The 25742-nt window shown below is 62.3% G+C and overlaps 2 protein-coding genes across 8 annotated transcripts; one reads left to right on the forward strand and one right to left on the reverse strand.

Annotated features, from left to right (window-relative positions):
• AVPR2 (arginine vasopressin receptor 2) lies at positions 1–2984 on the forward strand. 2 transcript variants are annotated; one of them, XM_025460598.3, is made up of 4 exons: positions 1–219; positions 997–1050; positions 1409–2290; positions 2444–2984. In XM_025460598.3, exons 2-4 carry the CDS (start codon positions 1026–1028, stop codon positions 2647–2649), a joined length of 1113 nt encoding a protein of 370 aa, XP_025316383.1. In that variant the 5' UTR covers positions 1–219; positions 997–1025; the 3' UTR covers positions 2650–2984. The 2 variants fall into 2 exon arrangements, with proteins under 2 accessions (XP_025316383.1, XP_025316382.1); XM_025460597.3 differs by lacking the exon at positions 1–219 and adding an exon at positions 486–603.
• A 193-nt stretch (positions 2985–3177) lies between these two features.
• On the reverse strand, positions 3178–20433 carry ARHGAP4 (Rho GTPase activating protein 4). Of its 6 annotated transcripts, none has more exons than XM_035711405.2 (23): positions 20303–20433; positions 18724–19287; positions 15716–15923; positions 15478–15640; positions 15258–15320; positions 14798–15010; positions 13964–14092; positions 13662–13883; positions 8795–8896; positions 8453–8644; positions 8279–8363; positions 8045–8072; positions 7546–7648; positions 6865–6925; positions 6677–6754; positions 6460–6594; positions 6249–6354; positions 5921–6154; positions 5767–5840; positions 5497–5680; positions 5235–5327; positions 4853–4967; positions 3178–3664 (listed from the first exon to the last, which is right to left on the reverse strand). In XM_035711405.2, the coding sequence occupies exons 3-23, from the start codon at positions 15919–15921 to the stop codon at positions 3434–3436; spliced, it is 2817 nt and encodes a 938-aa protein (XP_035567298.1). In that variant the 5' UTR covers positions 15922–15923; positions 18724–19287; positions 20303–20433; the 3' UTR covers positions 3178–3433. The 6 variants fall into 6 exon arrangements, with proteins under 6 accessions (XP_035567298.1, XP_035567296.1, XP_035567297.1 ...); XM_035711403.2 differs by having other exon boundaries at positions 18724–19714; positions 20303–20431; XM_035711404.2 differs by lacking the exon at positions 20303–20433 and adding an exon at positions 19504–19928.
• Between the last annotated feature and the right edge of the window lie 5309 nt (positions 20434–25742).

Here is a 25742-nt window from a genome sequence, read left to right on the forward strand (position 1 = left end):
CACGTAGTGGGGATTCCACGAGCTCTCACCCCTTCCTCCCCGGGGCCCAGCAGGGACAGAAGGAACCTGGCTGGGAAAGGAGTCGCGCCGTGCCACCAAGAAGCTGTGTGGCCTTCAGTCAGCCTCAGCCATCTCTGGCCTCAGTTTCCCCACTTTTACAGCAGAGCTGCTGAGTTGAGCGATCTCCCAGAACCCCGCCGGACCTGACCTCCCAATAAGGTGGACCCCGTGAGGACGGAATGGGGGGACAGGCGGCGGCTGGGGGTGTCGGTTGCCTGCCGGTCACAGCCAGGCCTAGCCGGGGACCAGCCTGGGAGGGCTCAGGCACCCGGGGCGGGGGGGACAAGGCGTCCTGGGGACAGACCCAGGAGGGCCCGGACAGGAAGGGCAGCGCAGGAGGCCAGGAGCCTACTTCCCGGTGCCCCAGGCAGGAGGCCAGGAGAGGCACGTGGGGGCGGGGAGGGAGAGGAAGTCCCCTCCTGGGCAGGTCACTCCCAGAGGCCGGGCTGGGGCGGGGCAGGGGATGGGGAGCAGATCTGAGCTCCTGGGCCACCTTCGCAGCCGCCACTGCCCAGCTGCCCGGAGCCCAGAGAGCCGAGCCAGGTAAGGGGCTTCGGGGGGCCCCGGGGACAGTGGCCTCTCCTGCCCAGCCCCAGCCCTCCGCCGGCCGCCTCTCCCGGGCTGTGCGAGGGTGCGTGGGGGGAGGCGGTCTGGACGTGTGCTCCGGATCTGCGGGCTGCAACGTGGGTCCTAGGACACGCTCACGCATCTGCGCGACAGCTCCTTTCTATCTTAACCTGCTCGGTACTGGGGAGCACAGCGGGGCCCGGGATCCATGACCTCACCGACCTCCATCCGACCGAGCGTGCCTCCCCACCGCTGGGACCCCCCCACACACAGGCACCCCGCCACCCTGGCACCCAGTCTCTAGGGGCGCCTGTCGAGAGACTAGGCCCCTCGGTTGGGAGGCTGAGCCCGATACCCTGTGTCCCCCAGGCGCTCGAGACACCTGCCCCGGCCCCACCATGCTCCTGGCATCCACCACCTCGGGTAAGGTTCCAGCCCCCGGGCCCCAACCTGTCCCCCCACCAATCCCTCCTCGGGGACGAGCCAGGTAGGCCGAGTGGGCTTGCAGAAGCAGAGAAGCCCCCCTTTCGGAGACTCCTTCACCCTCCCTGTCGGGGCTGCCAGTGCGGGGAGGCGCGGGCACGGCCCTGCGTGCTCATGGGGGGGGCTGCCCCCCCACACGGGCCAGGAGTGGTGAGCGCTCCGCTTCGGGCCGGGGCCTGGGAGGCGGCAGGGAAGCGGGGGCCCAGGTTGACGCGGCTCAGCCACTGGCCCTGCCATCGGGCCCAGGGCCCCCCGCAGAGCACATACCCTAACGGGGCCTCTTCCTCCACCCGCCCAGCTGTGCCCCGGACCCTCTCTCCACCTACTCCAGCTGGCAACGGCAGCAGGGAGCTGCTGGACACCCGGGACCCGCTGCTTGTCCAGGCCGAGCTAGCCCTGCTCTCCACGGTCTTCGTGGCTGTGGCCCTGAGCAACGGCCTGGTGCTGGGGGCCCTGGCGCGCCGGGTCCGGCGGGGTCGCTGGGCACCCATGCACGTCTTCATTGGCCACTTGTGCCTGGCCGACCTGGCTGTGGCTCTGTTCCAAGTACTGCCCCAGCTGGCGTGGGATGCCACGGACCGCTTCCGTGGGCCTGATGCCCTGTGCCGGGCAGTCAAGTACCTGCAGATGGTGGGCATGTATGCCTCCTCCTACATGATCCTGGCCATGACGCTGGACCGCCACCGCGCCATCTGCCGCCCCATGCTGGCATACCGCCACGGAGGTGGAGCTCGCTGGAACCGGCCGGTGCTGGTGGCCTGGGCCTTCTCGCTCATTCTCAGCCTGCCCCAGCTCTTCATCTTTGCCCAGCGTGACGTGGGAAATGGCAGTGGGGTCCTTGACTGCTGGGCCCACTTCGCTGAGCCCTGGGGCCTCCGAGCCTATGTCACCTGGATCGCCCTAATGGTCTTTGTGGCACCTGCCCTGGGCATCGCGGCCTGCCAGGTGCTCATCTTCCGGGAGATTCACTCCAGCCTGGTGCCGGGGCCAGCAGAGAGGGCTGGGGGGTGCCGTGGAGGGCACCGGACCGGCAGCCCCAGCGAGGGGGCCCGGGTGTCCGCAGCCATGGCCAAGACGGTGAGGATGACGCTGGTCATTGTGATCGTCTACGTGTTGTGCTGGGCGCCCTTCTTCCTCGTGCAGCTGTGGGCAGCGTGGGACCCGCAGGCGCCCCTGGAAGGTGGGTGTGGCTGCGGCCAGGGCGGTGGGGGACCTTCGGGCTGGGCCGCGCACGCGCCCTCACCCCGCAGACATATGCCCCAGTGAGCAGACGGGGTCACTGCACCTCTGCGCGGACACCCTCAGCCCCAGCCCGGACTCTCCCCACCCACAGGGGCCCCCTTCGTGCTGCTTATGTTGCTGGCCAGCCTCAACAGCTGCACCAACCCCTGGATCTACGCCTTCTTCAGCAGCAGCGTCTCCTCCGAGCTGCGCAGCCTGTTCTGCTGGGCCCGGAGTCGGGCCCCACCCAGCCTGGGGCCCCAAGAGGAGTCCTGCGCCACGGCCAGCTCCTTCCTGGCCAAGGACACTTCCTCCTGAGGAGCCAAGGGGCGCCTTCCTTCCAGAGGCTCTGCGAGGCCCGGCTGCCTACCTGGGGCTGGCCCTCGGACCCCTGGGGGGAGGAGACCCTCTGGGAGGGGGCTCTGGGACTAGGAGCCAGAGGTCAGCTCCTTGGGGCCTAGCGTGGGGGGGCTAGGGCGGCAGCCGGGGGCCTCGTCTGGGGGGCGCACAAGGCCTCCACGCAGCGGGTGCCTGCCCCTGACATGGAGGCTCCCCGGAGCCCGGGAGGAAGGAAAGGGGTAGGGGGCCTCTCTGCTCCCCCTCTGCCCTCCCCTCTCACTCTGTCCCTAATAAAAGATCCAGCACTTTTTCCACCCAGCGGGTCTCCTTGGATCAGGGTAAGGGCGCTTGTCGGGCAGCGTGCAACGGCATTCTCGGACCCCCACCGGACACCGGACCCCCGCTCGGACGGCCGTGTGCCGAGACCCCCGCCGCCTTTGCCGAGCGCCCCGCATCTGGCCGTGCCCCCGCCTGCCCCCCGAGACAGAGGACTGGCTTGCACGGGGGTCAACACGCAGGCCTTTATAAACGGCAGCCAGCACCTGCCGGCCGCCACCGGGCTCGCACCCAGCGCCCGGCAGCCACCGCCAAGCCCTCACAGCAAAGCCAGGGTCGGGGCAGGCAGGGGCGCGTCGGGGCAGCCGTCTCCTCCTCTGCGAAGGGGCAAGAGCAGGAGCCCGGCACCGGCCACACAGGGCCAGGGAGATGCCACAGGTGGCCACGTCGGGGGGGGGGGGACGGCTGCAGAGCGGCCGGCAGCGCCTCAGTGCTTAAGTGGAGAGTCCAGGCCCTGGGGATGGGACGCCGAGGGGGACGCCGGGGCCCCGGAGCCGCGGGAGAAGCCTTTGCTCCTACCCAGGCGGCCGGAGGCCGGAGGCTTCAGGCTGCAGGGCCCGGGGCCGGGGGAGCCGGTGGACGCGGGCCCCGCGCCCTGGCGGGCGGAGGTCTTTCCCAGGAGCTCCTTAAACACGGAATCCATGGTCTGTGCCACAGCCTAGAGGACAGAAGACGAGGGACAGCATCTGCAGAGCCCCCTCTCCCACCCTCCGGTCAGGCTGTCGCCACCCGAGCCACACGTGGGGCCTTCCTCCCTCTGCTGCCCAAGCGTCCGCTGGAACTCGTTCTCATTCCACAACCGAGGTCCTTGGCCACCTTCCTGTCACCACACCCCTCCTACCCACCGGTCCCGAAGCCGCCGCCCCTCCTCCCTGCCTGGTTTCCCTCCTGCCGCTTTTGGTGGGGGGGTGGGTCACAGCCACCTCTGGGGACGGCAATTCTCAGCCCAGCCCTGACGTGGGGGTCCCTCTGGCTGAGTCCCAGGTCCCCTCTCTCCTCCTACCTACTCTCTCCCTGGCTGAGGTCACAGCCACCCCCGACCCCCGGGAGCACCACTGTGCTGGAGCCTCACGGGTCAGCGTCCACCCGCACCCCACCTGGCGCTGCCTGCTGCCTGCACCCCCCTTCCATGTCCTGGCTGCCCACCCCTCCCCTACGCCTGACTCTGGCTTCTCTGGCATTAGCGGCCATGTGACCTAGCTCGCCCCCTGGTCCCCGACTCCTGGCCGGGCCACTGGGCCTCCGCCGGCACACCGCGTGCTCTTGGGCTCTCTCCCTGGCGCATGTCCCCAGGGCTTCTGTCTTAGCCCAGCGGTGCTCACTGGGAGCCCACAGGTGGGCACGCTCCCCAGAGCAGAAAGCCGTGTCTCCCCAGGGTGCCCCCTGGCCGGGGCCATGTTCAACACCCACGGTCTCCCGCACTGAGAACCAGCACCCTGCCGGGCTTCCCAGGCGGCCACCCACTCCGGCATCTCTTCCCCCGGTCCCTTTCATCCTCCTCGGGCACCAAACACCTGCTGGGTGACTGCCTGTCACCCGCCCTGGCTCTAGATGCCATGCCTGCCTGCGAGTCCCACTTGCCACTCCCCACTCCAGAACGTGAAGCCCAACCGCAGGAGCCCCCGTGTGCCCCTCAACCCTGCTTCTGGGCTCGTCCTTCCCCTCTGGCCTCACCCCCTTACTGGCCTGCCCCTCCCTGGGCTGGGCTCAGCCAGCAGGTGTGGAGCCAGGAAGGGTAGACCCGAGCATCAGGAGGAAAAAGTCTGGTTTCTAAAGTGACGCAGACTCCCCGGGAGAGGTGTCCCCCGCCCCCCCCACCTGCCACACAGCCAGTCCCGGCTCTCACCTTGTCCACCTCCACGTATCGCTCCGGGGAGGTGGGGACCAAGCAGTGTCGTCTGTGCCCGAAGGGCCCCCCGGGTATGCCCAGGGGGGCCTCAGGCGGGGTGCATGGCTCTGGCCTGCAGGGTACAGACAGTGAGCCCACAGGGGCCCCTCCCGGGGCAGGGCACTGCCAAGGTAGGGGGAAGAGCGAGGCCGGCCCAGCGGGTCCCTCACCTGGACGGCTCTCCCCCACCTGGGCCCCTCTGCACGTGGCCAAAGTCAGAGCCCACCCCTTGTGACCTGGCCCAGCACCTGCTGCCTGGGACAGGTTTCACTCCCCAACAGCAGTGCTCAGGCCGAGGTGGGCAAGTGGGGCCACCAATATGAGTCTCCCCCTCGCTCACCGATGGCCAAGTTCCACGGCCAGGAGGACCTCTGGACTGCTCACCAGCTCCGCTGCGACCTGTGGCCCCTGGCCCGCCGAGTGCTTCTCTGCACTAGGGTCAGAGGGACAGCCTGCTGAAAGCGCGCCTTCCGGGCCAGGCTCTGGGGGCCGGCGGGCCCAGTGTTGGCCAGAAGGGGTCTGGGGCGCCCAGGCCTAGGGAGGCTAGGACTCGGGCAGGGGAAGGGCCAGAGGCCCGGGTGAACGAGAAGCAGCTCACTCACCCCACGGGCAGCGTGATGTACTTGTGGGGAATGAGCCCCCGGGCGCCCGCGCACTCGCCCCGCCACCAGTCGCCCGACGCCCGCTCGTACAGCCGCAGCACATCCCCGCGCTGGAAGCTCAGCTCCTGGGCCGTGCGGCCCGTGTAGGAAAAGCAGGCCACGGCCTCCACGCCGCCGTCCAGGTCTGGGGAGAGAAGGGGGTCCGAGCTGGGAGGGGGAGTGGGCACCCAGGGCGGGGACAGGACGGGGCCCTCCTCCTCTCCCCCTCACCATCCTCCTGGGCCGAGGTCCCGGCTTCCAGCTCCGGCTCGTTCTCCCCAACCAGGCCCTCCAGCTGGGCGTCCCTGAGGTCAGAGCGAGGCATCTGAGTAGACGAGAGGGCTCCCCCTGCTGGACCCCCCACCCTGGCACGCGACGGGCATACCCCAAGCAGCCGGTGGAAGGCGGTGCCATGCACTTCTCATAGATGGGGCCGGGCAGCAGGGTCGGGGGTGGGAAAACCCGCGCGGGCTGCACGATGAGAGTCTGTACCAGCTGGTTCACCCGACCCTGCAAGGCCACTGGGTCCTGGCCGGCGGGCACGGGCAGCAGGGTCGGCCCAAAGCACACGGCCAGGTTGTAGGGATCCATCATGTTCTCATCGCTGTACTGAGCCAGGCTGTGGGCACACGCGGGTCACAGGCAGGGGACTCCCCAGCTGGGGTCCCCTGCACCCCCAGCGCCAGCCCCCCTCGCCCCCAAGAAGCACTCACTGGTTGAGGAAGGCGAAGAGGTAGCGCAGGACCACCAGCACCGGTCCGGGCAGCTGGGCCAGGAGGCGGCTAACGTGCTCCACCCGCTCGGCCACGGCCTCCAGCTCTGCGGCCCCGGGCCGCCCCCCGTGGGGAGAGAAGCCCGTGAGTGTGGCCACGGCCACAGGGAAGCGGCCCCTCCCACCCGGCCAGCCTCAGGCCCCGGCCTCACCGGCCGAAGCCAGCAGCTCTTTGAACAGGTCCGGTGGGAAGAGCGGGGGATCCAGGCTCCGGAAGTAGAGCTTCAGCACCCCTGCCACCGAGTCCAGGTCGTGGGCCGTACAACCCTCCACCAGTGGGTCCTCCCCTGAGGGCGGCACGGGGCGCAGGAGGCGATCGCGCCGGCTCTGGCGATGCCCCCGCCCCTGCCCCATCCTGCCTGTCCCTACCTCTCTCGAAGGCTTCACGGATTTCAGAGACCCGGGGCTGGGCGCCCGACACCCGGAAGATGCCCTCGTGCTGCAGGCCTGAGGGAGGATGAGAGCCGGTGGGTGCCGGGTCCCCTCTCCAGCCGGTCCGGGGCCGGTGCCAGGGCCAAGGGCCAGGCCGGCAGCAGGAGGGCCTGGGTCTGGCTTACCATTGAGGTTGATGAAGCGGACGCAGCTCTCCACCACCAGGGGCACGGGCTGGCCTGAGCTCTGCGGACAGAGGGGGTTCACTCACTGTCCCTCCGTGTCACTCACTGTCCCTCCGTGTCACTCGCTCCCTTGTATCTTTCTCTTACAAGCCATGGGTATCGGCAACAAGGTTGGCGTGTGGTTTGTGACATCCGCCAGTTTGGGCAGCGCCTGACATTGTTTGCTGTCTGTCTACTGCAAGCAACTTCTGCGTGTTGACCTCGAATCGAGTGACACTGCAAATCTCAAATTTGTTCATTTAAATCGTCCGTTGGCTCTTTTGAATACGGACGGACTGCATAGTCGCTTCATAACAAAGGCTAGCGCTATTTCTTCTTGGACCTTTCTCGCCCCCCGCACCCTGACCTCTAGGACCCCCCCTCCACACCACGTCAGCCAGAAGCGGGGCTTGTGGGTTCCACGTCGCACATGCGCCTGCCTGAGGCTTGCTCTAGATGCCTGTTACTAGCTAAGGACGTTCCCTTCCATCAGTGGAGACCTGACAAAGGCCCATCCAGGAAGGACGGTTGACCAGTTGTTGGCAATGGAGGCGACACTGGGGTCACAAGCACCGGGCTGGACAGAAACCAAAATGCGGGGTAGCGCCCGCACTCAGCTGGAGCGTGAGGCAAAGCCAGTACCTGGATAAACTTCTCCATGTCTCCCCCGAAGAGTTTCTGGTTATACTGGGAGCTGGGGCGGGGGTGGCGGCTCTTCTGCAGTTTTCTCTGTGTGTACTGGGTCCTGTGGTGAACGGAAGTTGGCTCTGAGGGGAGCGGGCATGGAGTAAAGGCTGTCCCACCCCGAGTCCTGGAGCCCGCGATGTGGTTCCAGAACCCACGGGGCCAAGTGACAAATTTAAGAGATAGAACCGTGAGCAGCAGAGCTGGGCCCCGAGGAGGGGTGGGCTGGTGACACTGCAGCTTGGCCCCCGCGGAACAACCACTGCAAAGAACACACCGGCCCTGGGGCAGCCCAGGGTGTGATCCTAGAGACCCGGGATCGAGTCCCACGTGCTTCTCCCTCTGCCTGTGTCTCTGCCTCTCTCTCTCTCTCTCTCTCTCCCTCTGTGTCTCTCATGAATAAATAAATCAAAAAAAAAAAAAAAAAGAGCACACCGGCCCTGCACGACGCACTCACCAAGACACCTCCCGCTCCTCCTTGTCACCTGGGGAGTAGAAAACATTGGTGAGCTTTTCAGGCCAGGAGGTGAGCACCGCCCTGGGCAGCGCCAAGGGGCCGGGCTCACAGGGTAGGGGCCGGGACCCTTGCTGGGGTATTGCCAGCATGCCCGCCAAGCTCTCCGGGCGGAGAGGAGCATGGGCCGCATGGGGTCCCCACGCAGGAGGGTCGAGGGCCAGAGGCAGGGCCCACCTCGCTCAATGGCCTCCTGCAGTTTCTCATGCTTGGCCTGCAGCTTGGCAAGGATGCTCCGTCCGCTCAGGTACTCCTGCAGCTTCTGCGAAGCCCCGAGAAGTGTCCGAAGTTTTAATCCCAGCTCTGGCCCCTCCCTGTGGCCTGCCCCCCACCCCCACTCCCCCTTCCCACCATGATGTAGAAAGTCTCGGTCTCCTGCTGCTGGCCTCGTCTCCGGCCAGCCTGCCGAGCCCCCGGGTCCGAGCTGGTGGACTTGAGGGACTCGGTGGAGGGGCTGGCTTGGAGGGAGTCGAGCACGTCCCCGTCTTCCGATGCCACCACCTCCAGCAGGGCCTGCAGTGTGGCCTTCAGAGTCTTGCTCACCTGGGGAGAGGACAGCACCAGGGCCGGAAGAAATGGGGCAGGAGCGAGGGACAGGAAGGCCTAGTCGGGAGGAAGGGGGCGTGGAGGCCGCTGCCCCCTGGCTCCAGGGGTCCGGGTCTGTGTCCCCGCCCCGAGCCAGGGTGCTCATACCTCCTCCGTCTCGATGGTCTGTCGGTCCAGGCGGCTCTGGATATTCTGGGCTCTGGGCAGAATCTCATCCCGCAGCTCCATCTCCACCCGGATCTCGGCCACCTGTGCAGGGCAGCATGCAGGGCGCCGAGGCTGAGCCCGGGCCCAGAGGCGGGGGCGCGTGGCGGGGGGCGGCCCCGCGCGGGACCCCAGCACTTCTCGCCCACTGACATTCGCGCCCTGACACCCACGGCAGCGCTACTCATAAGGGCCCGGGGACGGAAGCGAGCCGAGTGTCTAGCAGCTGATGAGTGGAAAAGCAAGAGCAGCACGTCCATACGAGGGGATGTCACTCAGCCACAAAAACGAGTGGCCCCCCGGCTGATGGGCGCTACACGGGGGGCTGGGGGGGACCTAGAAAACATTCTGCTCAGTGAAAGGAGCCGGCCACAGAAGGCACACATCACACGAGCCCATTGCCACGGAAGGTCCAGGAGAGGCAAAGCGAGACACAGAAAGGAGACGAGCGGGTGCGGGGGGCTGGGGCAGGGGGTGCGTGGGGGCTGCTTCATGGGCCCAGGGTTTCTTTCGGGGGGTAGACGTGTTTTGCCACGAGCTCATGGTGATGGTTGCATAACTCGGCGAATAGTGCAAAACACATGGGATGGTGCGCTTCAACTTGGCGAATTACACGGCAGGTGATTCAGACCTCAACAACGCTGTTGATTATTTTTGAAAACATAATCAGGAGGACTGGGGCCTGAGACAGAAGAACGGCCCCCTCTCATCAGGCAGAAATAGATTCCCGAGGCAAAACGTGAGTGGCTCGGCGGGGTGGGGAGAGTGGAGGATGGGGGAGAAGGCCCCCAGAATCGAGAAATTCGTCTCCTCTGAACATTTAAGGATCCAGAGAGCCCTGGCATCAGGTGAAAATTGAGAGTGAAGACGTGGCTTATCCACGGGAGGCTAAACACACCCCGCTCTGTTCTCTGCAGGCCCCACCTACAGGGGTGCGGGAAGGCCCAGGTCACGGTGACGCAGGGGCACGCAGGGAGCCGCAGGGGGCCGCAGGGGGCCGGGAGCGGCTCAAGTCTGTCTGGGAAACGATACTGTAGCTCCTCTAAAAACCGCACCTACACCTGCCACACGAGCCGGCAATGCCACTGCTGGGTGTATCCTCCAAAGAAGTGAAAGCAGGGGCTCAAAGAGAGATTTGCACACTCGTGTTCACAGCAGCCCAAGGCGGGAAGCAACCCAAGTGCCCATCAAGGGATGAATGGATAAGCAAAATGTGCTCTGTCCAGACACCGGAACGTTATTCAGCCTTAAAAAGAAGATCGAGGTGCCCGGGTGGCTCAGCAGTTGAGCATCTGCCTTTGGCTCAGGTCGTGATCCCGGGGTCCTGGGATTGAGTCCTATATTGGGCTCCCCACAGGGAGCCTGCTTTTCTCTCTGCCTCTCTCTCTGTCTCTCATGAATAAATAAATAAAATCTTAAAAAAAAAAAAAAAGACAGACAGACGTGGTCCCTGTGCTCGGGGAGGCTAGTGCCAGGAGGGCGGCCCAGGCAATAGAGAAGCACATAAGGCTATTTCAGATTGCATTCAGAGCACTGAGGTACATGGTGACTCAATACAATCTTAAAAAAAAAAATAGGAAGGAGATCCTCTCACAGGCTACAACTTGGATAAACCTCGAGGACACTATGCGGAGCAAAACCAGCAAATCACAGATGATTCCACTCATATGAGTGACCCAGAGTAGTCTTGATATAGATTCATAGAGACAGGAAGTAGGTTGGTGGGCGCTGGGGGGCTGGGGGAAAGGGAGGGGGCGTGAGTGTCTCCTGGGGACAGAGTTTCAGTCTGGGAAGATGGAAGAGTCCTGGAGATGGAGGGTTCCACAACAGTGTGAATGTGCTTAGTGCCACCGAACAACACACTTAAAAATGGTAAAAATGGCTTAAATGGGGGCACCTGGTTGGCTCAGTGATCCGAGCATGTGACTCTTGGTCTTGGGGTCTTGAGTTCCAGCCCCACATTGGCTACAGTAATTACTAAAAAAAAAAAAAAAAAAAAAAAAAAAAAAAAACAAAGAAACCCAACACACACACACACACACACACACACACATATATACAATCAGCTGTACATATAGAGTTAAAATGGTAAATCTTATATATGCTTTACCAGAATCATAAAAAAAAATAAAAGTCTCTCCAGGTCCTAGGGAACATTAACATTAGAAGAACCTCCCCTCAACCCATACAGTTAGCAGAAAACTAGAGATGTAGCCTCTGGAAAGGATAAATCAGAGGGCTTCTGGACTTGGGGACACTAGTCACAGCTAAAGAAGGAGAAACAAATTCCTATTGACGCGAAGGAAGCAAGCAGCCGCTGCCATCTGGAGCTGTCCAGACGGGACTTGGTGTTATCCTACTGAACATAAGGAATGTCACAGAGCATCAGCATCAGACAAGGTCACTCGGTGGCCATGAGAGGTGAAGACAAAAACAAGAACTTTATCCAAGCCACAAAAATAACCAAACCTCCCCCTGTTCAGGTAACAGGAGTGACTGCTGCTTTAGCATCCCTCATCTCCCCCCCCACCTCCTGCCTTCTAGACAAGATTTATGAAGACATCCAATCAGAGTTACCCCTGCTTCCCCACAGTATCTAGGCCAGAGCTGGAGCTGGGTCCCTCCCCCAAATCCTCTAGTCTCAGCCCAGGTCCTACTAGTCCTTTCTAGCACCCTTTTACCAGGATGCCCCACGCTCCCCACCATGGGGGTCTCCCTCAAAGCAATGGTCCAAGTCCCCGAGGGGAAGTCTCCTGTTGACAAGCTCTGCTCAAGCACATCGGATATCTAATCCACCACTCAGCACCTCCTCTGAAATATGACCTGATGGCCAAGAATTGCCAGCCATTTGAGGGAAGCTCTAAAATGAAAGAGAAAGGCGAAAGCAAGCTTTTCTTTCTTTCTTTTTTAACTGCAAAGAAACTAGAAAATGCAGGGAGCAGAGAAAAATGTCCAGAAAACAAAAATGAACATTTCAGAATGATTTGAGATGATATGCCCACAAAACAAGAACAAAGGGTTATTTTAAGATTTTTATTTATTTATTTGAGAGAGAGAGAGAGAGAATGAGCATGGGGGACAGCAGAGGTGGAGGGAGAAGCAGACTCCTCACTGAGGAGGGAGCCCACGTGGGGCTCCCTCCCAAGATCTCAGGATCTTGACCTGAGGCAAAGCAGATGCTTAACTGACTGAGCCACCCAGGCAGGGACCCCCAAAGCATCATTTTAAATAGGAACCTGGAAAACAAAACCGAACTTTCAGAAACAAAAACTACAAAAGTAAATTTTTTAGAATATTCAACAAAGGGTTGAAAGAGATAGTTGAAGAAATCTCTAAAAAAGCAGAACTAAAAGGCCTAGAGGTGAGGGAATAGGAAAGGGAAAAGAGGAAAATTAGAGAATCAATCCATGAGGTCCAACATCCAATTATAAGCATTCCTAAAAGTGAGAGAAAAGAAAATTAAGAGGAGGAAATTATCAAAGCAATAATATGATCCCCAAACCTAGGGCCACACCACTCCAGACAATGCCCACCGGCTGCCCAGCACCGTGAAGGAAAAAGGATCTCCCGAGGAGCATCATCATAAAATTTCACCAGGCAGGAAAGAGACTCCTGAAAACTTTAGGGAGAAAATGTGCAGGTCGCACACCAAGGATCAGAAATCAGAAGGGCATTGGAGCGATGCCCAACGGTCGAAAGGGAAACCGATTTTCAACTCTGAATTCGATATCCAGCTAAACTATCAATCAATTTGAAGGCTAGAATCCAGGCATTTTCAGACAAGAGAAGTCACAGATGAGGAGCCGGGGGCCGGGCTGCGCTAGGGTTAGCCCTGAGTGGAAGGAAGTCAGTTGAAAAGCAACTAGCCACGTGCTATGCAATTTGAACCCAGGGAGGGAAGCACCAGAAGCAGCAGCTAGGAGACTAGGAAGTAGCGTTTGTGAGGAGCGGAATCGAGAACAGAAAAGGTGAATCAGAGAACTGCCATGTGCCATCGTGAGCCTTGAGTAACACTTGACTCTTTCAAATATGACTCGGATCAAAATAATAGATTAATGCTTCTCTCTCTGCCTCTCTCTCTCTCTCATGAATAAATAAATAAATCTTAAAAAAAAAATAGGGCAGCCCTGGTGGCGCAGTGGTTTAGCTGCGACCCGGGATCAAGGCCCACGTCAGGCTCCCTGCATGGAGCCTGCTTCTCCCTCCACCTGTGTCTCTGCCTCTCTCTGTGTCTCTCATGAATAAATAAATAAAATCTTAAGAAAAAAGAAAAGCTAAAAAAAAAAACAAAATATAGATTAAAAAGCTAAAAGCTCCATGAAACCCCTGTCCACTCACAATGCCCATGTGGACAAACTGGGAAAAGAAAAGGAATAATTGTAAACAAGTAAAAGGATGCCAGCTACATTCTACTGCTTGTATGGTTTATTTCCCCTCAACTTGGCATGATGAAATGTCTAAACATGCAGAACATTTGGATGAAAAATGTATGAACAGCTAGATGCCCACCTACTATCTGGCGTCCACCTGGCGGTATTTTTACTGTGTTTGCTGTGGTGGGGGAGGGGTGCATTCATTGGCAGTACTGCAGGTTGCTTGTTTCAAATGCCAGTGGAGAAACTTCTAGACAGCCTCATTCGCCTCCAGGCCATTGAATGAGGGTCGGAGAAATAAGCTGCTTTCAGGAGTCTCCACTCCTTTGCAAAGTGGCATTCATTGGACTTAAGGAGGGTCACAATGAAGGCCAGAGAGCTGCAAAGACCTTTGTGCCGATGCCTGGGGCATTAGGGGCCGGGGCAGTGACCCTCACCTCATCTCCTTCGTGGGGGTGGTAGTCAAAACGCAGTGGGGGGCAGAAGGCGACTGCATGCACCTCCAACACCTTGGCCTTGTCCCCTGGAGGATCCAGGGCCTCCACGGCCTCTTCCAGGCTGCCCAGGCCCTGCATCTGGGAGGCTTGGGTCCGGCTCTCAGCAGCCGTGTAGCTCCGGAGCACCTGCCCCAGGGCTAAGTGGAATCCTGTGTCGCAGCACTGGGGAGGAGGCAAGCACGTGGCTCGGGTGGGCCCCCGGAGTACGGGCCCAAGCCCCTGCCTGCCCACCCAGTACTCACGTCCATGAGGTCCAAGACGTCACGCAGGTAGTAGTTGCTGACAGCAGCATTGACACTGGCCAGGCTGAGCAGGTACTCGTTGCGCGCCTTTGTGCACTTGAGTTTGTGCTCCAAGAACTTGGCCTGACGCTGCTCAAGGCCACACAAGTACAGCAGGGTCACCTACTCGGCCAGCAGGCCAGCCCCCATCTGCGGCCTTCCACAGAATCTCCACCTCCACGGGGACACCTGCAGCCGACGTCCCACAGGCCCCTCCCACCACATGGCCCAGAAGTCCCAATGTCTTCTTCCCTTGCCCCACTCTGCCGCACCCTGCCACGGACACACACCCCACAACCCGGGCCGGTAGCCCCAGTTCTGCATCAACTCCTCCTGGCTTGGTACCTCCCCAACCTCTGGGGGCAACCTCCAGCCTCCTCTCCGTGCACATCACCCAATCGCCCATCCTATGTGCCTTGCTGCCCCTCTGACACCTGAGAGCACTGCGTGAGGCAGGGGTGGTGGGGGGCGGGGAAGGCTTCCTAACTTGGGAGCACGGAAGTTCTCTTCCGGCTGGTGGGGGAGAGCTAGGAGCACGTAGGAGCGTGGGGGGAGACTGTTCCACCACACACCCCCCCTCCCGTCGCGTCACCCACCCCGCTAGGGGAGCACTCCAAAGCCAGCAGAGTTGACTAGGCCCAGCCTTACCAGAGGGCCGGGGCTCTCCTCTCCCCAGCCCTGCCTTCTGCCTCCAAGCCCCACCTCCCAGCAGGCCCCGGCAGGCGAGGGCTGGGGATTCCAGGGACAAAGGCTGGAACCAGAACCTTCGAAGACAGATAGGTGCCCCAGGCCCACCTTTTCCACCAGCCGTCCTCCCTTCTTGAGGGAGCTCTTGCGCAGGGGCCCCGCCTCGGTGGCGGTGGCGGTGGCGGCGGCGGCAGCGGCGGCGGCAGCGACCGCAGAGGCGGCACTGCGGCCCGCCCGCTTCTCCTCCTGCCGCTCGGCTTCCCGGAGCTTGGCCTCAGCATTCACGCTCTCCATGTGGTACACCTGGTACGTCTTCTTGGCCTGCAGGGAGCACCGGGGCCAGGCTGCCCTCCTGAAGTCCAAGGCCGCGGCCAGCCCGCCCCCCCCCCCCCCCAGCGCATCTGGGGCTCGGAGCCGACGGCTGGCCCATCCCCACCGCGTGCCCAGAGCAGGGAGAGGGGCTGTGCTTGCCGTGCCCCCACCCAGGCCTCTCCCGGGCGCTCGGTCCTCGTGCGCCGGCCTTGGGGAGTTTGGGGAGCCGGGATGGGCGGGCGGGCCCTGTCCTCACCGTCTGAAGCTCCGACACCACCTCCAGCAGCTCGTCCTGCAGCTGTTGCTCCAGATCCTTACTCTGACGAGGAGGCCGAGCGTGAGCCCCAGTGCGGCTGCCCCCGCTGCCACCCATCGGCCCTCGAGGCTCCGCCAGCTCCCTGTGCCCGACACCCACGGGCCTCCCTGGACCCCAACGCCGTGCACGCCTCCCGCGCCCAGGGCGAAGGCGGCCTTACCCTCTTGACTATGCGGCCCACATCCTCTGCGATGTGACTCAGGCGCTGGGCCAGGGGCCCAGCCAGCACCTCGCTGAGGGTCGCGCTCTCCCGGCTCTGCTGCCGCGTCTGCTGCAGCAACACGGCCCAGCAGTGCAAGGGCGACAGGAGGGACGGCTCCTTCCTGGGGCAGAGGGGCGCTCAGGGCGGGAGCGGGGTCCCGCAGCCTGCCGGGCCACCCTGCCCCGCGAGCACCTACCGGAAGCTCTGGTGCTCGCGGCTGCTGCCCCCGAGGCGGCCGCCCCGGCCGGAGAAGCGCTCGGCCAGCTTGTCCAAGCCCCGGGAGTACTCCAGCTCCACCTCGGCGCGCCGCCGCATGAACTCGGCCAGCTCCTGCAGCAGCTCCCGCCGCAGCTCGCCCTGCAGCTCCAGGCAGCGCAGCTGCTCGCTCAGCTGCCAGCGCATCTCTGCGGGGGACGGCGGCTCAGGCCCGCGACCGGCCCAGGACCAGGCCCGAGGCCGGGGACGCGTGCTGGGCACAGCCCTCGGGGAAAGGGAGCTCTGGGCTACGGCTAACGGCCGGGCCGGACCCAGCCGGGGAAGACGGGAAGGCTGCTGTTCCAGGGGCAGAGGGAGGGCTGGGGCCTGCGCTGGCGGCGGGAACCCAGAGCGGCCCCGGCCCCGCGTCGCCCTGTCCCCGGCCAGGTGCCTTTCAGTTCGGCTTCCCATCACTCCCTGGTTCCTGGAAAGCCCCTGAGCTGTTTGCCCTGCCACTTCCTGCCTTTCGGGTGCCCACGACCCCAGGCAGGGTGGCCTCTCCTGCAAACACACACAGGCTGCCACGGCACCCTGCCGAACCCGCAGCGAACTCGTGGCCTTAGTAGCTGGGAACCCTGCCCCCGGCCCCCCAAGGAGAAAGGGCAGCCCCACAGTGAGGGCCGATGGCCAGAGCAGGCTGGTTGGAGCTGGCAAGCCAAGGGACAGACAGGGCAGGCCTGTTTTCTGTCCCCCATTTCCACTCGGCATCACCCATCCACAGGGCACCCCCACCCCCCGCCAGAGACAGCCACACCCGGGGCCCCCACACTGCTGGCTTTTGACACCTTATCGCTGGCTCGATTTGGCAACACTGCTTTCCCCACCAAAGCAAAGAACCGCCTGAATGGCAGGTTTAAGCAACCTGCTACAAACACTTCTGCCGCCCACTGGGTGCCCAGGTGCGCACGGGGGATCCCGGGGAATAATGCACTGTCTGGATTTCCGGCAAACAGGTCGCCTGCTTACTAACCCCATCCACGTCCCCAGGGAGGCACACTGATTGCTTTCCCCATCTTGCAGACTGTTGATGACATACCCAGTCTGGCCGGGCATGTTCCACATGAGGAGACACAGCGGCAAAGAGGGCCGACCAGCAGCTTGTGCCCGTGAAGCTGGGATGGGATTGGGGGTGCCGACCACAAGTGGGGGTGCCTGGGTGGCTCTCTTGGTTAAGCGTCTGAGTTCAGCTCAGGTCATGCTCTCGGGGTCCTGGGACCGAGCCCTGAGTTGGGCTCTGCACTCATGGCGGGGGCAGGGGGGGCTGCCTCTCTGGCTCCCTCTGCCCCTCCTCTCGCTCAGGCACACATGCACATGCTCTCTCTCCCTCTCTCTCCAATAAATAAATATCTTTAAAAAAAAACAGACGGGGATCTTTGCGTGGCTCAGCGGTTTAGCTCCTGCCTTTGGCCCAGGGCATGATCGGGGGGTCCCAGGATGGAGTCCCGCATCGGGCTCCCCGCATGGAGCCTGCTTCTCCCTCTGCCTGGGTCTCTGCCTCTCTCTCTGTGTCTCTCATGAATAAATAAATTAAATCTTAAAAAAAAAACAGATCACAAGCGGACACATATACACTAGAATGTCCAGGAGCAAGGGGCGCTGAGGAGGCGAACAGCAAGGTGAGGTCAGAGTGGCAGGTGGGGGCGGGGAGGAGTTCTCTTAGAACAGGTGGCCAGGAAGTGAGCAGGTGACAGAGGGGCCACGGGGCCACTCGGGAAGAGTGTTCTGGCCGAGAGAACAGAGAAGGCTGTTGGAAGCAGTGTGGCTGCAGGGGGAAAGCGGAGTCCTGCGAGAGGCCCGTGGTCAGGGGAGGATGTGCAGCGGGTCGCCGAGGGAAGGAGGAGCCCCAGCAGCTGGGCCACACGGTGGGGCTTCCCTCGGGCTGCTGCGGGGAGGCCAGGCAGAGGGCGGGTGACACACAGAAAGCGCCCGGCCAGGCTGGCACCTCCTGAACCAGTCTAGGCAGAAGTCAGCGAGGGCTCAGAGCAGGGAGCGGGCCTGGGAGGGGGTGACAAATGGCATTTCTGTGCTGCCAGCGACTTCCCAGGGGCGGTGGGTGCGGGGCAGCCTCCCCGGGGTGCACCTGCCCGGCATCCCCATCGCCCCCTCTGCTCTCCGTTTGGAGAAGGCATCCTTCCTCCTGCCCGGCCCTCTCTCCAATTTGGCCTTGGCTGCACCCACATACAGTCCTCCAGCCCCTGCCCCCGCCCCCAGCAGTGCTCAGGGATGGGCCAGGGCCACAGCGCTCGCGCCTTCCGGGGGATTACTGAGGGAGTGCTCCTTCCAGGGCGGGGTGGAGCTGGGTGAAGAGGAGCCAGAGGTGGCCGGTGGCAGCTGCTCCCTTCCCTTCCGACAGTGAAAGCAGCGCAGGGGAGGGCAGCGCCAAGCGACCCAGAGCCTCTTTGTCCCCTCCGGGGCCGGCTCCGGCGCTCAGCTCCCCGGCCAGGTGAGTGGGCTCTATGCCCCTCGCAGTCTGGACATTCGTCACCGAATCAGGGTACCATTTGGGGGCTAAAAGGACCTCGCATTTCATTCTCAGGAAGACCTGAGAGGTCCCAGCTCACCTCACCTTCCTCTGGTGTTTGCCCCGCCCTCCCAAGCAATCTGTCCCTGGAGACCAATGGCAGCTGAGCGCTGTGAAGACAACAGCTCCCGGGGAGGGGGGGGGGGGGCTCTTCCTTCTGCGAGGCCTGCCCTCCAACCCTCCAACCCGGACTCCCACACTGGCTGGTGTCAAGAACACCCGTGACGGAGCTTCCCCGGAGTGCAGTGAGCTGGTGCACGGCCCCCAGCCCCTGGGCCGTCACCCTCAAGCTGTCAGATCTCAGCTCCCATGCACCCCGTCATCAACCCTTCCCGGACCTCCCCTGCAACTGGGTCTGGCCCTCCTCCCTCCTTTCTTGACATCCGTGCTTTCCCTTTACAGGGGGTGTCATCATACACGAGCCTAACCGTCAGGGGTCGTCTGCTACGTGTCTCCCTCCGTCACAGGACCTGCGAGCCGGACGAGGGCAGGGCCTGGGTCTTTTGCTCAGGGTTGTATTCCCAGGGCCTGGGAGAGAATAGACGCGCGCAGAACATCTGTGAAAAGGAAGGATGGAAGCCTTCCACATCTGCTTCAGTTGCGCGGCTGGGTCTTGGGCCCCACCAACACTTCCTGTGAGCAAGGCGTACGGTCTCACTTCTGCTGACAAATAAAGCAGAAGAGAAGATGGCCACCCAAACCGCGACTGTGCTGACCTTTCAGAATTTAGGGTGTCAAGACAGTGGTCCTGGGTTTTTTGTTTGTTTGTTTGTTTTAGCATGGTAAGAAGTTTCTTTGGGGAGAGGAAGGGTTCAGGAGCTAAAGTCACTGGCGGTCCGGAGCAGGCAAGAAACTTTTTAAAGACAGCCTTGCTCGGATCCCCAGTTTTTCAGTGTGAATTAACTGATCCATATCTGCCGACTGAAGAGTTTCCAAAGTCCTCCAGCTTCTTGACATTTGGGGGAAGCAGGGATGGGGGGCAGTGTCTTCACCTGCGAAAGGATGAGGGCAAGGCTTGGAGGGGCAGCTCGGCCCGCACAGAGCCACCGCAGGCCACCTGAGGCCGGCTCCGGGCAGCAGGCCACCTGAGGCCGGCTCTGGGCAGCAGGCCACCTTTCCCAGACGGGGAGGACTCAGGCATACTTTGGTGTAAATGGCTTGAACTGGGAAATTACGTTAGAACCCGCATCTGTGGGTCGGGCAGGCACCTCGAGGGTCATTTCCTTCTCCCTCGAAGGGGCTGTGCTGGGTGACCGAGCGCAAGGCCCTTCTCGCTGAGCTTTGGCTTCCTTCACTGGTAAACCGGAGCGAATGACACTGACATATGGGGTCACACATCTGAAGACTCAGGGAAACTTTAGGGCCCCAACTGCGGGCACTTGGATGCCACCTTCTTTCGTTTGCAAGAGTTAGCACGTCCTGGATAAGAGGGGCAGAAGCTGTCGCCCAAGGGTTTGCGAAGCTGATTTGCATGTGATTTGCACAGTGTTTATCAGAACCCAAGGAGGTCGGCGCCCCGCAGGCTTTGAAGCTGGCCCGCTGAATCTCTAAGCGGCGACCCGAGACCCCGAGACCCCGAGACCCCGAGACCCTGAGACCCCGACACGGCGGCCCTCAGCTCCCAGCCACCTCAGTGCCCAAGAGAGGGCAAAGGAACCGGTTTCCAGGCCAAGCTATCCCCAATCCAGGCGCTCGAGGCGCTCAGGCTCCCCTACCTGGACCTCCTCAGCAAAAGCAAGGTGCTCCATTTCACTCTGGCTAGAATGTCACTTTCTGGGGGGCAGCGGGTGCCCCCTTCCCTCCCTGGGTGAGGTGCAGGGAGCAGCAAGGAGGGCAGAGCGACCAAAGGAAGGGGGGAGGGAGCGGGGGGGGAGGAAAGGGAAACAGCCCGCGGCTGAGGGGCCCGGCGGGGCTCGGGGTGCGGGGAGGGCGAGCAGCGGCCGGGCGCGGCGGGCCTGGGGGGGCCCCCCCGACGCCGGGTCTCCGCAGGCACCCGCGCCCTCTCACCTTTCACTTGCGCCTCGTACTCCGCCTGCAGCCCTCGCTCCCGGCGCAGCTTCCCGTGCGCGGCCATGGCTTCCGGGCGGCCGCGCCGTCGAGCCCCGCTGCTCCCACGCGGCCGCGAGCGCGCCGGGCCGGCCCTGGGGCTCTGCCGCCCGCACCCCCGCCCCGCCGGCCCCGCCCGCCCCGCCCCGCCCCCGCCGCGGGCCCCTGGGCGGGGCGCCCCCCAGCCTGGCACCGCCGGGAGGGGTTTCCGGCGGGGTCCCCGGCGGCCGGACCTTGCCGCCCCCTCGCGCCCAGCGCCCGGCGTCCAGCAGGCTGGCACCCTCCGGCCCGCCCCCGCCCCGAGCCGCACGCTTCCCGCGCCGCCCCGGGCCCTGGATGCCAGCGGGCACTGATGCCACAGCTGCTCCAGGCCCTGGGCGCCCCGGGCCACCTGCTTCCCCCCGGACATCGCGCCGGACCTCCCGATCGCAACGCACCCCGCCCCACCCGAGCGAGCCAAGTGCTAGGAGCCTGGGGAGCCTGCTGGGACGCCCGGGGTGGGAAGGGAAGGAAGGGCACCACCAGGGATCAGAACCTCAGCCACTGTTCCCTCAGGCCCCCTCATGGTGGGGAGCCCAGGCCATGGCTGAGGTTCCCCTTCTGCTCAACCCCATAGGGAGGAACAAGCCTCATTTCCCCATAGGTAGTTACCACTTCCTACCACTTCCTGCTGCCGGAAGAGCCTCTTCTGCCTTCTTTGGCCTGCCCTTGCACCTGCCCTGTCTTAGGCTTGGGGCTGGGGGTTCAGCCTTCGTCCTCCCCCCCTCAGCCATCGCAAAGCTGTAGCAAGCCTGGGGGCCAATCTGGGGGCCTCCCTCATCCGGGGGTGCTGGAGTCGCCCTCCACCCCTCTCTGCCAACCTGAAGCCAAAGGGCAATGGATCTGGTCCAGTAAACTGGGAAGGCAGGATGCAGGTGGCAGTTGACAAAGCAGACCAGACAACGGTCTTCAGTTGGGTGGGAGGGAATCCCTGGGGTACAGATGGTGGGCGGGGGGCGAGGGGCCAGGCAATTGAACTCCAGACTTGTGCCCCTGGAGGTGAGGCAAGCCTATAAGCACTAGTGCAAGGACTCCATGTAGACACGTGTGTGCAAGGATGTCAAAGTCAGTCTCAGTGCAAATGTGGGCACATGGGACCTCGACCCGCAGCTTAGGGGGAGGGAGAGTGGGGGAGACTGTGCAGGCACTTCCTGCCTGTAAGCTACGAGCAATCCTCTTGCTCAGAAGGGGAAAACAGACCTCCCCACCTCCCTGCCCTACAACCCTAACTCCCACCCAGGACCAAGGCCCTTCTCTAAGACACCACGCGTCCAAGGCGCCTGGGGTTGGAAGGCTCCGGGGCTGGCAAGACACCAGCAGGCCCAGGACCTGGGCTTCCAGGAGCTGACGTCAGCACTACCACTGTTGGGAGTCCTCCAGCAAGGCAGGCAAGCCTCCTACCCCTTCCCGAAGCATGTCCAGGCACTCCCGCCCCCAAACCTGTTCCTGTGTCAGGAACCCATGCCCCATACCTCATAAGCTAACCCCAACATGCCTTGGCCCCTACCCTCCAACTGTGCCCTGACCGGCCCCCTTTAGTCCCTCGCCCACCCAGCAGAGCCATGCACGGAGGGCAAGCCCACAGGAAACTGCTGCTGAACTCGCCTCAGCCCCTACTTTCAAATGCTCTCTTCTATCCTTTTATGGCTCCAGAAATACTCATGCGATGCCCCATTTGGCCGCTGCTTTAAAACTGACTTAAAAAAAAGGAGGAGGGGGATCCCTGGGTGGCTCAGCGGTTTGGTGCCTGCGTTCGGCCCTGGGCGTGATCCTGGAGTCCTGGATCGAGTCCCGCATCGGGCTCCCTGCATGGAGCCTGCTTCTCTCTCTGCCTGTGTCTCTGCCTCTGTGTGTGTGTCTCATGAATAAATAAAATCTTTTTAAAAAGGGGGGGCATCTGGGTGGGTCAGCGGTTGAGCATCTGCCTTCAGCCCAGGGCATGATCCTGGGGTCCTGAGATTGAATCCTAATCGGGCTCCCCGCAGGGAGCCTGCTTCTCCCTCTGTGTCTCTGCCTCTCCTTTGTGTCTCTCATGAACAAATAAATAAAATCTTTAAAAATAAAACTGACATAAAAAGCCCTGGCTGTAAGGACACTTGTTTGGGGATCCCTGGGTGGCTCAGCGGTTTAGCGCCTGCCTTCAGCCCAGGTTGTGATCCTGTAGTCCTGGGTCGAGTCCCACATTGGGCTCCCAGCGTGGAGCCTGCTTCTCCCTCTGCCTATCTCTCTCTTTCCCTGTCTCTCATGACTATTTTTATTTTTTATAAATTTATTTTTTATTGGTGTTCAATTTGCCAACATATGGAATAACACCCAGTGCTCATCCCATCAAGTGCCCCCCCAGTGCCCCACCCAGTCACCCCCACCTCCCGACCTCCTCCCCTTCCCCCACCCCTAGTTCGTTTCCCAGAGTTAGGAGTCTCTCGTGTTCTGTCTCCCTTTCTGATATTTCCCACTCGATTTTTCTCCTTCCCTTCTATTCCCTTTCACTATGATTTATATTCCCTAAATGTATGAGACCATACAATGTTTGACCTTCTCCGACTGACTTATTTCACTCCGCATAATACCCTCCAGTTCCATCCCCGTGTCTCATGACTAAATAAAAAAAAAAAAAAAAAAAAAAAAAAGGACGCTTGTTTGGCCTTTGAGGGCCTAGCGCTTTCTCCATCCTCACGCCCCTCCATTCCCGTTCAAAGAATCCCAAAGCCCATTATCCTGCAGAGGGCGAGGACCCGATGGGACCTCTGGGACCTCGGTCCAGGAGCTGAGGAGCGGAGTAAACACTGGGTCCTGAGGGCGACCTCGGGGCCGCCGTGGTCAGGTGTGCGGCGCGGAGGATGGGCCAGAGGGACACGAGCTCCACGTTAAGCCTGGGCGTCAGAGCGAGAAGGGGGGGAGCATTAAGCGGGCAGGGAAGGTCCCACGGGAGACGCCGCGGGGCCCCTATTTTCCCACGAGCTCTCTAGGAGGCGCCAGCGATGGGGCTTCAGGCGCACGGGCGCTCCGCCTGCGGGGCCGTCCCCGGAGCCCCCCAGCCCCGCGGCGAGGAGGGAGGGGCGGGCCCGCCTCCCCGCCGCGCCGCGCCGCCCCGCCCCGGAGCCGCTCCTCCCACGGGCGGCGGCCGCAGAGGCGCGGGAAGCGCTGGGCCCCAGGGGCCGGCGGCCTGCGGCTTCCCCCGCCCGCCCCGCCCCCGCCGCGGCCCCCACCTCCGCCCAGGAAACCCGGCCGCGGGAAGCCGCCCAGCCGCCCCAGGCCGCGGGGCACGCAGGGCAGGGGGCGGGCCGGGCCCCGGGCGGCCGCGGCGGAGGAGGGTGCGGCCGGGCGCCGTGGGAGCGACCGCGGGCCCCCGCCCCGCGCTGGGGCGCGGCCGAGGCAGTGCGCATGCCCGCCCCGCGCGGGAAGGCCCGCCCCGCCGCCGCCCGGCCACTCAGAGCCTGGGAAAGGAGGCGGCCGCGCGGGCGACGCGAGCGGCCCTGACGTCAGGCGCAGGGGCGGGGCGGGGCGGGGCGCCGCGGGCGGGCGGGCTGGCGCAGGCGCAGCTTTGCGCCCCGCCCCCTCGGCTTTGGGCTCCGGCTGCGCGGCGGTCACGTGGCGTGGCGGGCGGCGCAGGAGAGGGCAGCGAGCTGCCGCCGGGGGCGGGGGCGCCTAGCGGGCCTCGCCGGGGAGCCGCGCACCGTCTGCACGGGCAGCCGCAGCGAGCACAGGGGCAGCTCCGGGGCGCTGAGCCCCGCCGCGGCGGGCAGCCCAGGCAGAGCCTGCCCGAGCCTAACCGCCGCGGGGGACGCTGTGCAGCCCCGGGCGGGGACGGGGACGGGGACAAAGGCGCGGGAGCAAATCTCCGGGCTGGAGTAAAGCCACGGAAAACGGACGGCTTACAGAAGCCCGCCCACGGAGAGCGCGGGGCGCCTGGCGAAGCGTCTGCCTCGGGCTCAGGTCGTGATGCCAGGGTCCTGGGCTCGAGCCCCGCTTGCACCCGCCCTGGGCGGGGAGCCTGCCACTCCCCCTGCGTGTGGCCGCTCCCGCTCTGTCAATAAATAAAAAATAAAATACCGAGCACAAACTGGTTGCCAGAGGGGAAGGGGGATGGGCAAACTGGGTTAAGAGGAGGGGGAGATACAGGCTTCCGGTTGTGGGATGAGTGTATGGGGAATAAAAGGCACAGCACCGGGAATACAAGGACACCGTAACAGCAGCGCGTGGTGACAGATGGGAGCTCCACCTGTGCTGAGCGTAGCATCACCTATAGACGTGGCGCAGCACTGTTTACACCTGAAATTGATCTAACATTGTTATGCCGACCAATCCAATTAAAAAAAAACAGGGCTCATGTTCTGTATGAAATGACCCTGTGCAGGGCACTTGAGTGGCTCAGTAGGTAAAGCATCTACCTTCGGCTCGGGTCAAGACCCTGGGATTCTTGGACCCAGCCCCACATGGGGCTCCCTGCTCAGCAGGAAGTCTGCTTCTCCCTCTCCCTCTGCTCCTCCCTCTGCTCATGCTCACACTCTCCCAAATCAATCTTTCAAAAGAATTTTTTAAAAATGACATTAAAATCTTTAAACAAAAAAAAAAAGGGCAGGCCAGATGGCTCAGCCGTTTAGCGTCTGCCTTCGGCCCAGGACATGAACCTGGACACCCGGGATCGAGTCCCACATCGGGCTCCCGCATGGAGCCTGCTCTTCCCTCTGCCTGGGTCTCTGCCTGCCTCTCTCTCTCTGTCTCTCATGAATAAATAAAATCTTTTTTAAAAAAGGAAATGACTTTATGCCTTTGTCCAAAACCAGAATGTGCAACAGAAAAAGGAACCATCAGTCGGGACTAGGGCTAATAATGTATCAATGTTGGCTCATGTAACATTTGATACAAAATATAACATTTGATACAAAGTAACTCAGGGATGGTGAAGGAGGCCGGAGGGAGGTTCCAGGGAACTATCCAATGGCTCAGTTCTGTAAACCTAACGCTGTACTAAAAATAAAGTTTATCAACTATTTCCAAATGAAGGCTTAGGTTAGGGGGCAGATTCCATGGGTATTACGGTAGTCGAACACACCAGACTTCCTGATCTTCTGGATGGCAGGGGAGGGAGGAATCAAGGACAGCTGCCAGGACTTGAGCAACTGGGTGGCTGCTTGGGCCATGACAAGACAGGACGGCACCAGATAAGCCCAGTGAGCAGCTGGACTCTAGGCATCAGGAGCCCAGCAAGGCAGCAGCAGAGCATCTGCCTCCCGGCAGGAACCAGCCTCCAGAACTCCAGGGTGTCCCTCTCCCGGGCCCAAAGGTGCCGAAAGCCATCAGACATGGGAGCCCCACCTCCAAATCCCCTCTACTTGGCTCTGGAGGGCATGCGGTGCTG

Source organism: Canis lupus, chromosome X (genome assembly GCF_003254725.2).
Source record: "Canis lupus dingo isolate Sandy chromosome X, ASM325472v2, whole genome shotgun sequence".
In the NCBI taxonomy this organism is placed as follows: Eukaryota; Metazoa; Chordata; class Mammalia; order Carnivora; family Canidae; genus Canis; species Canis lupus.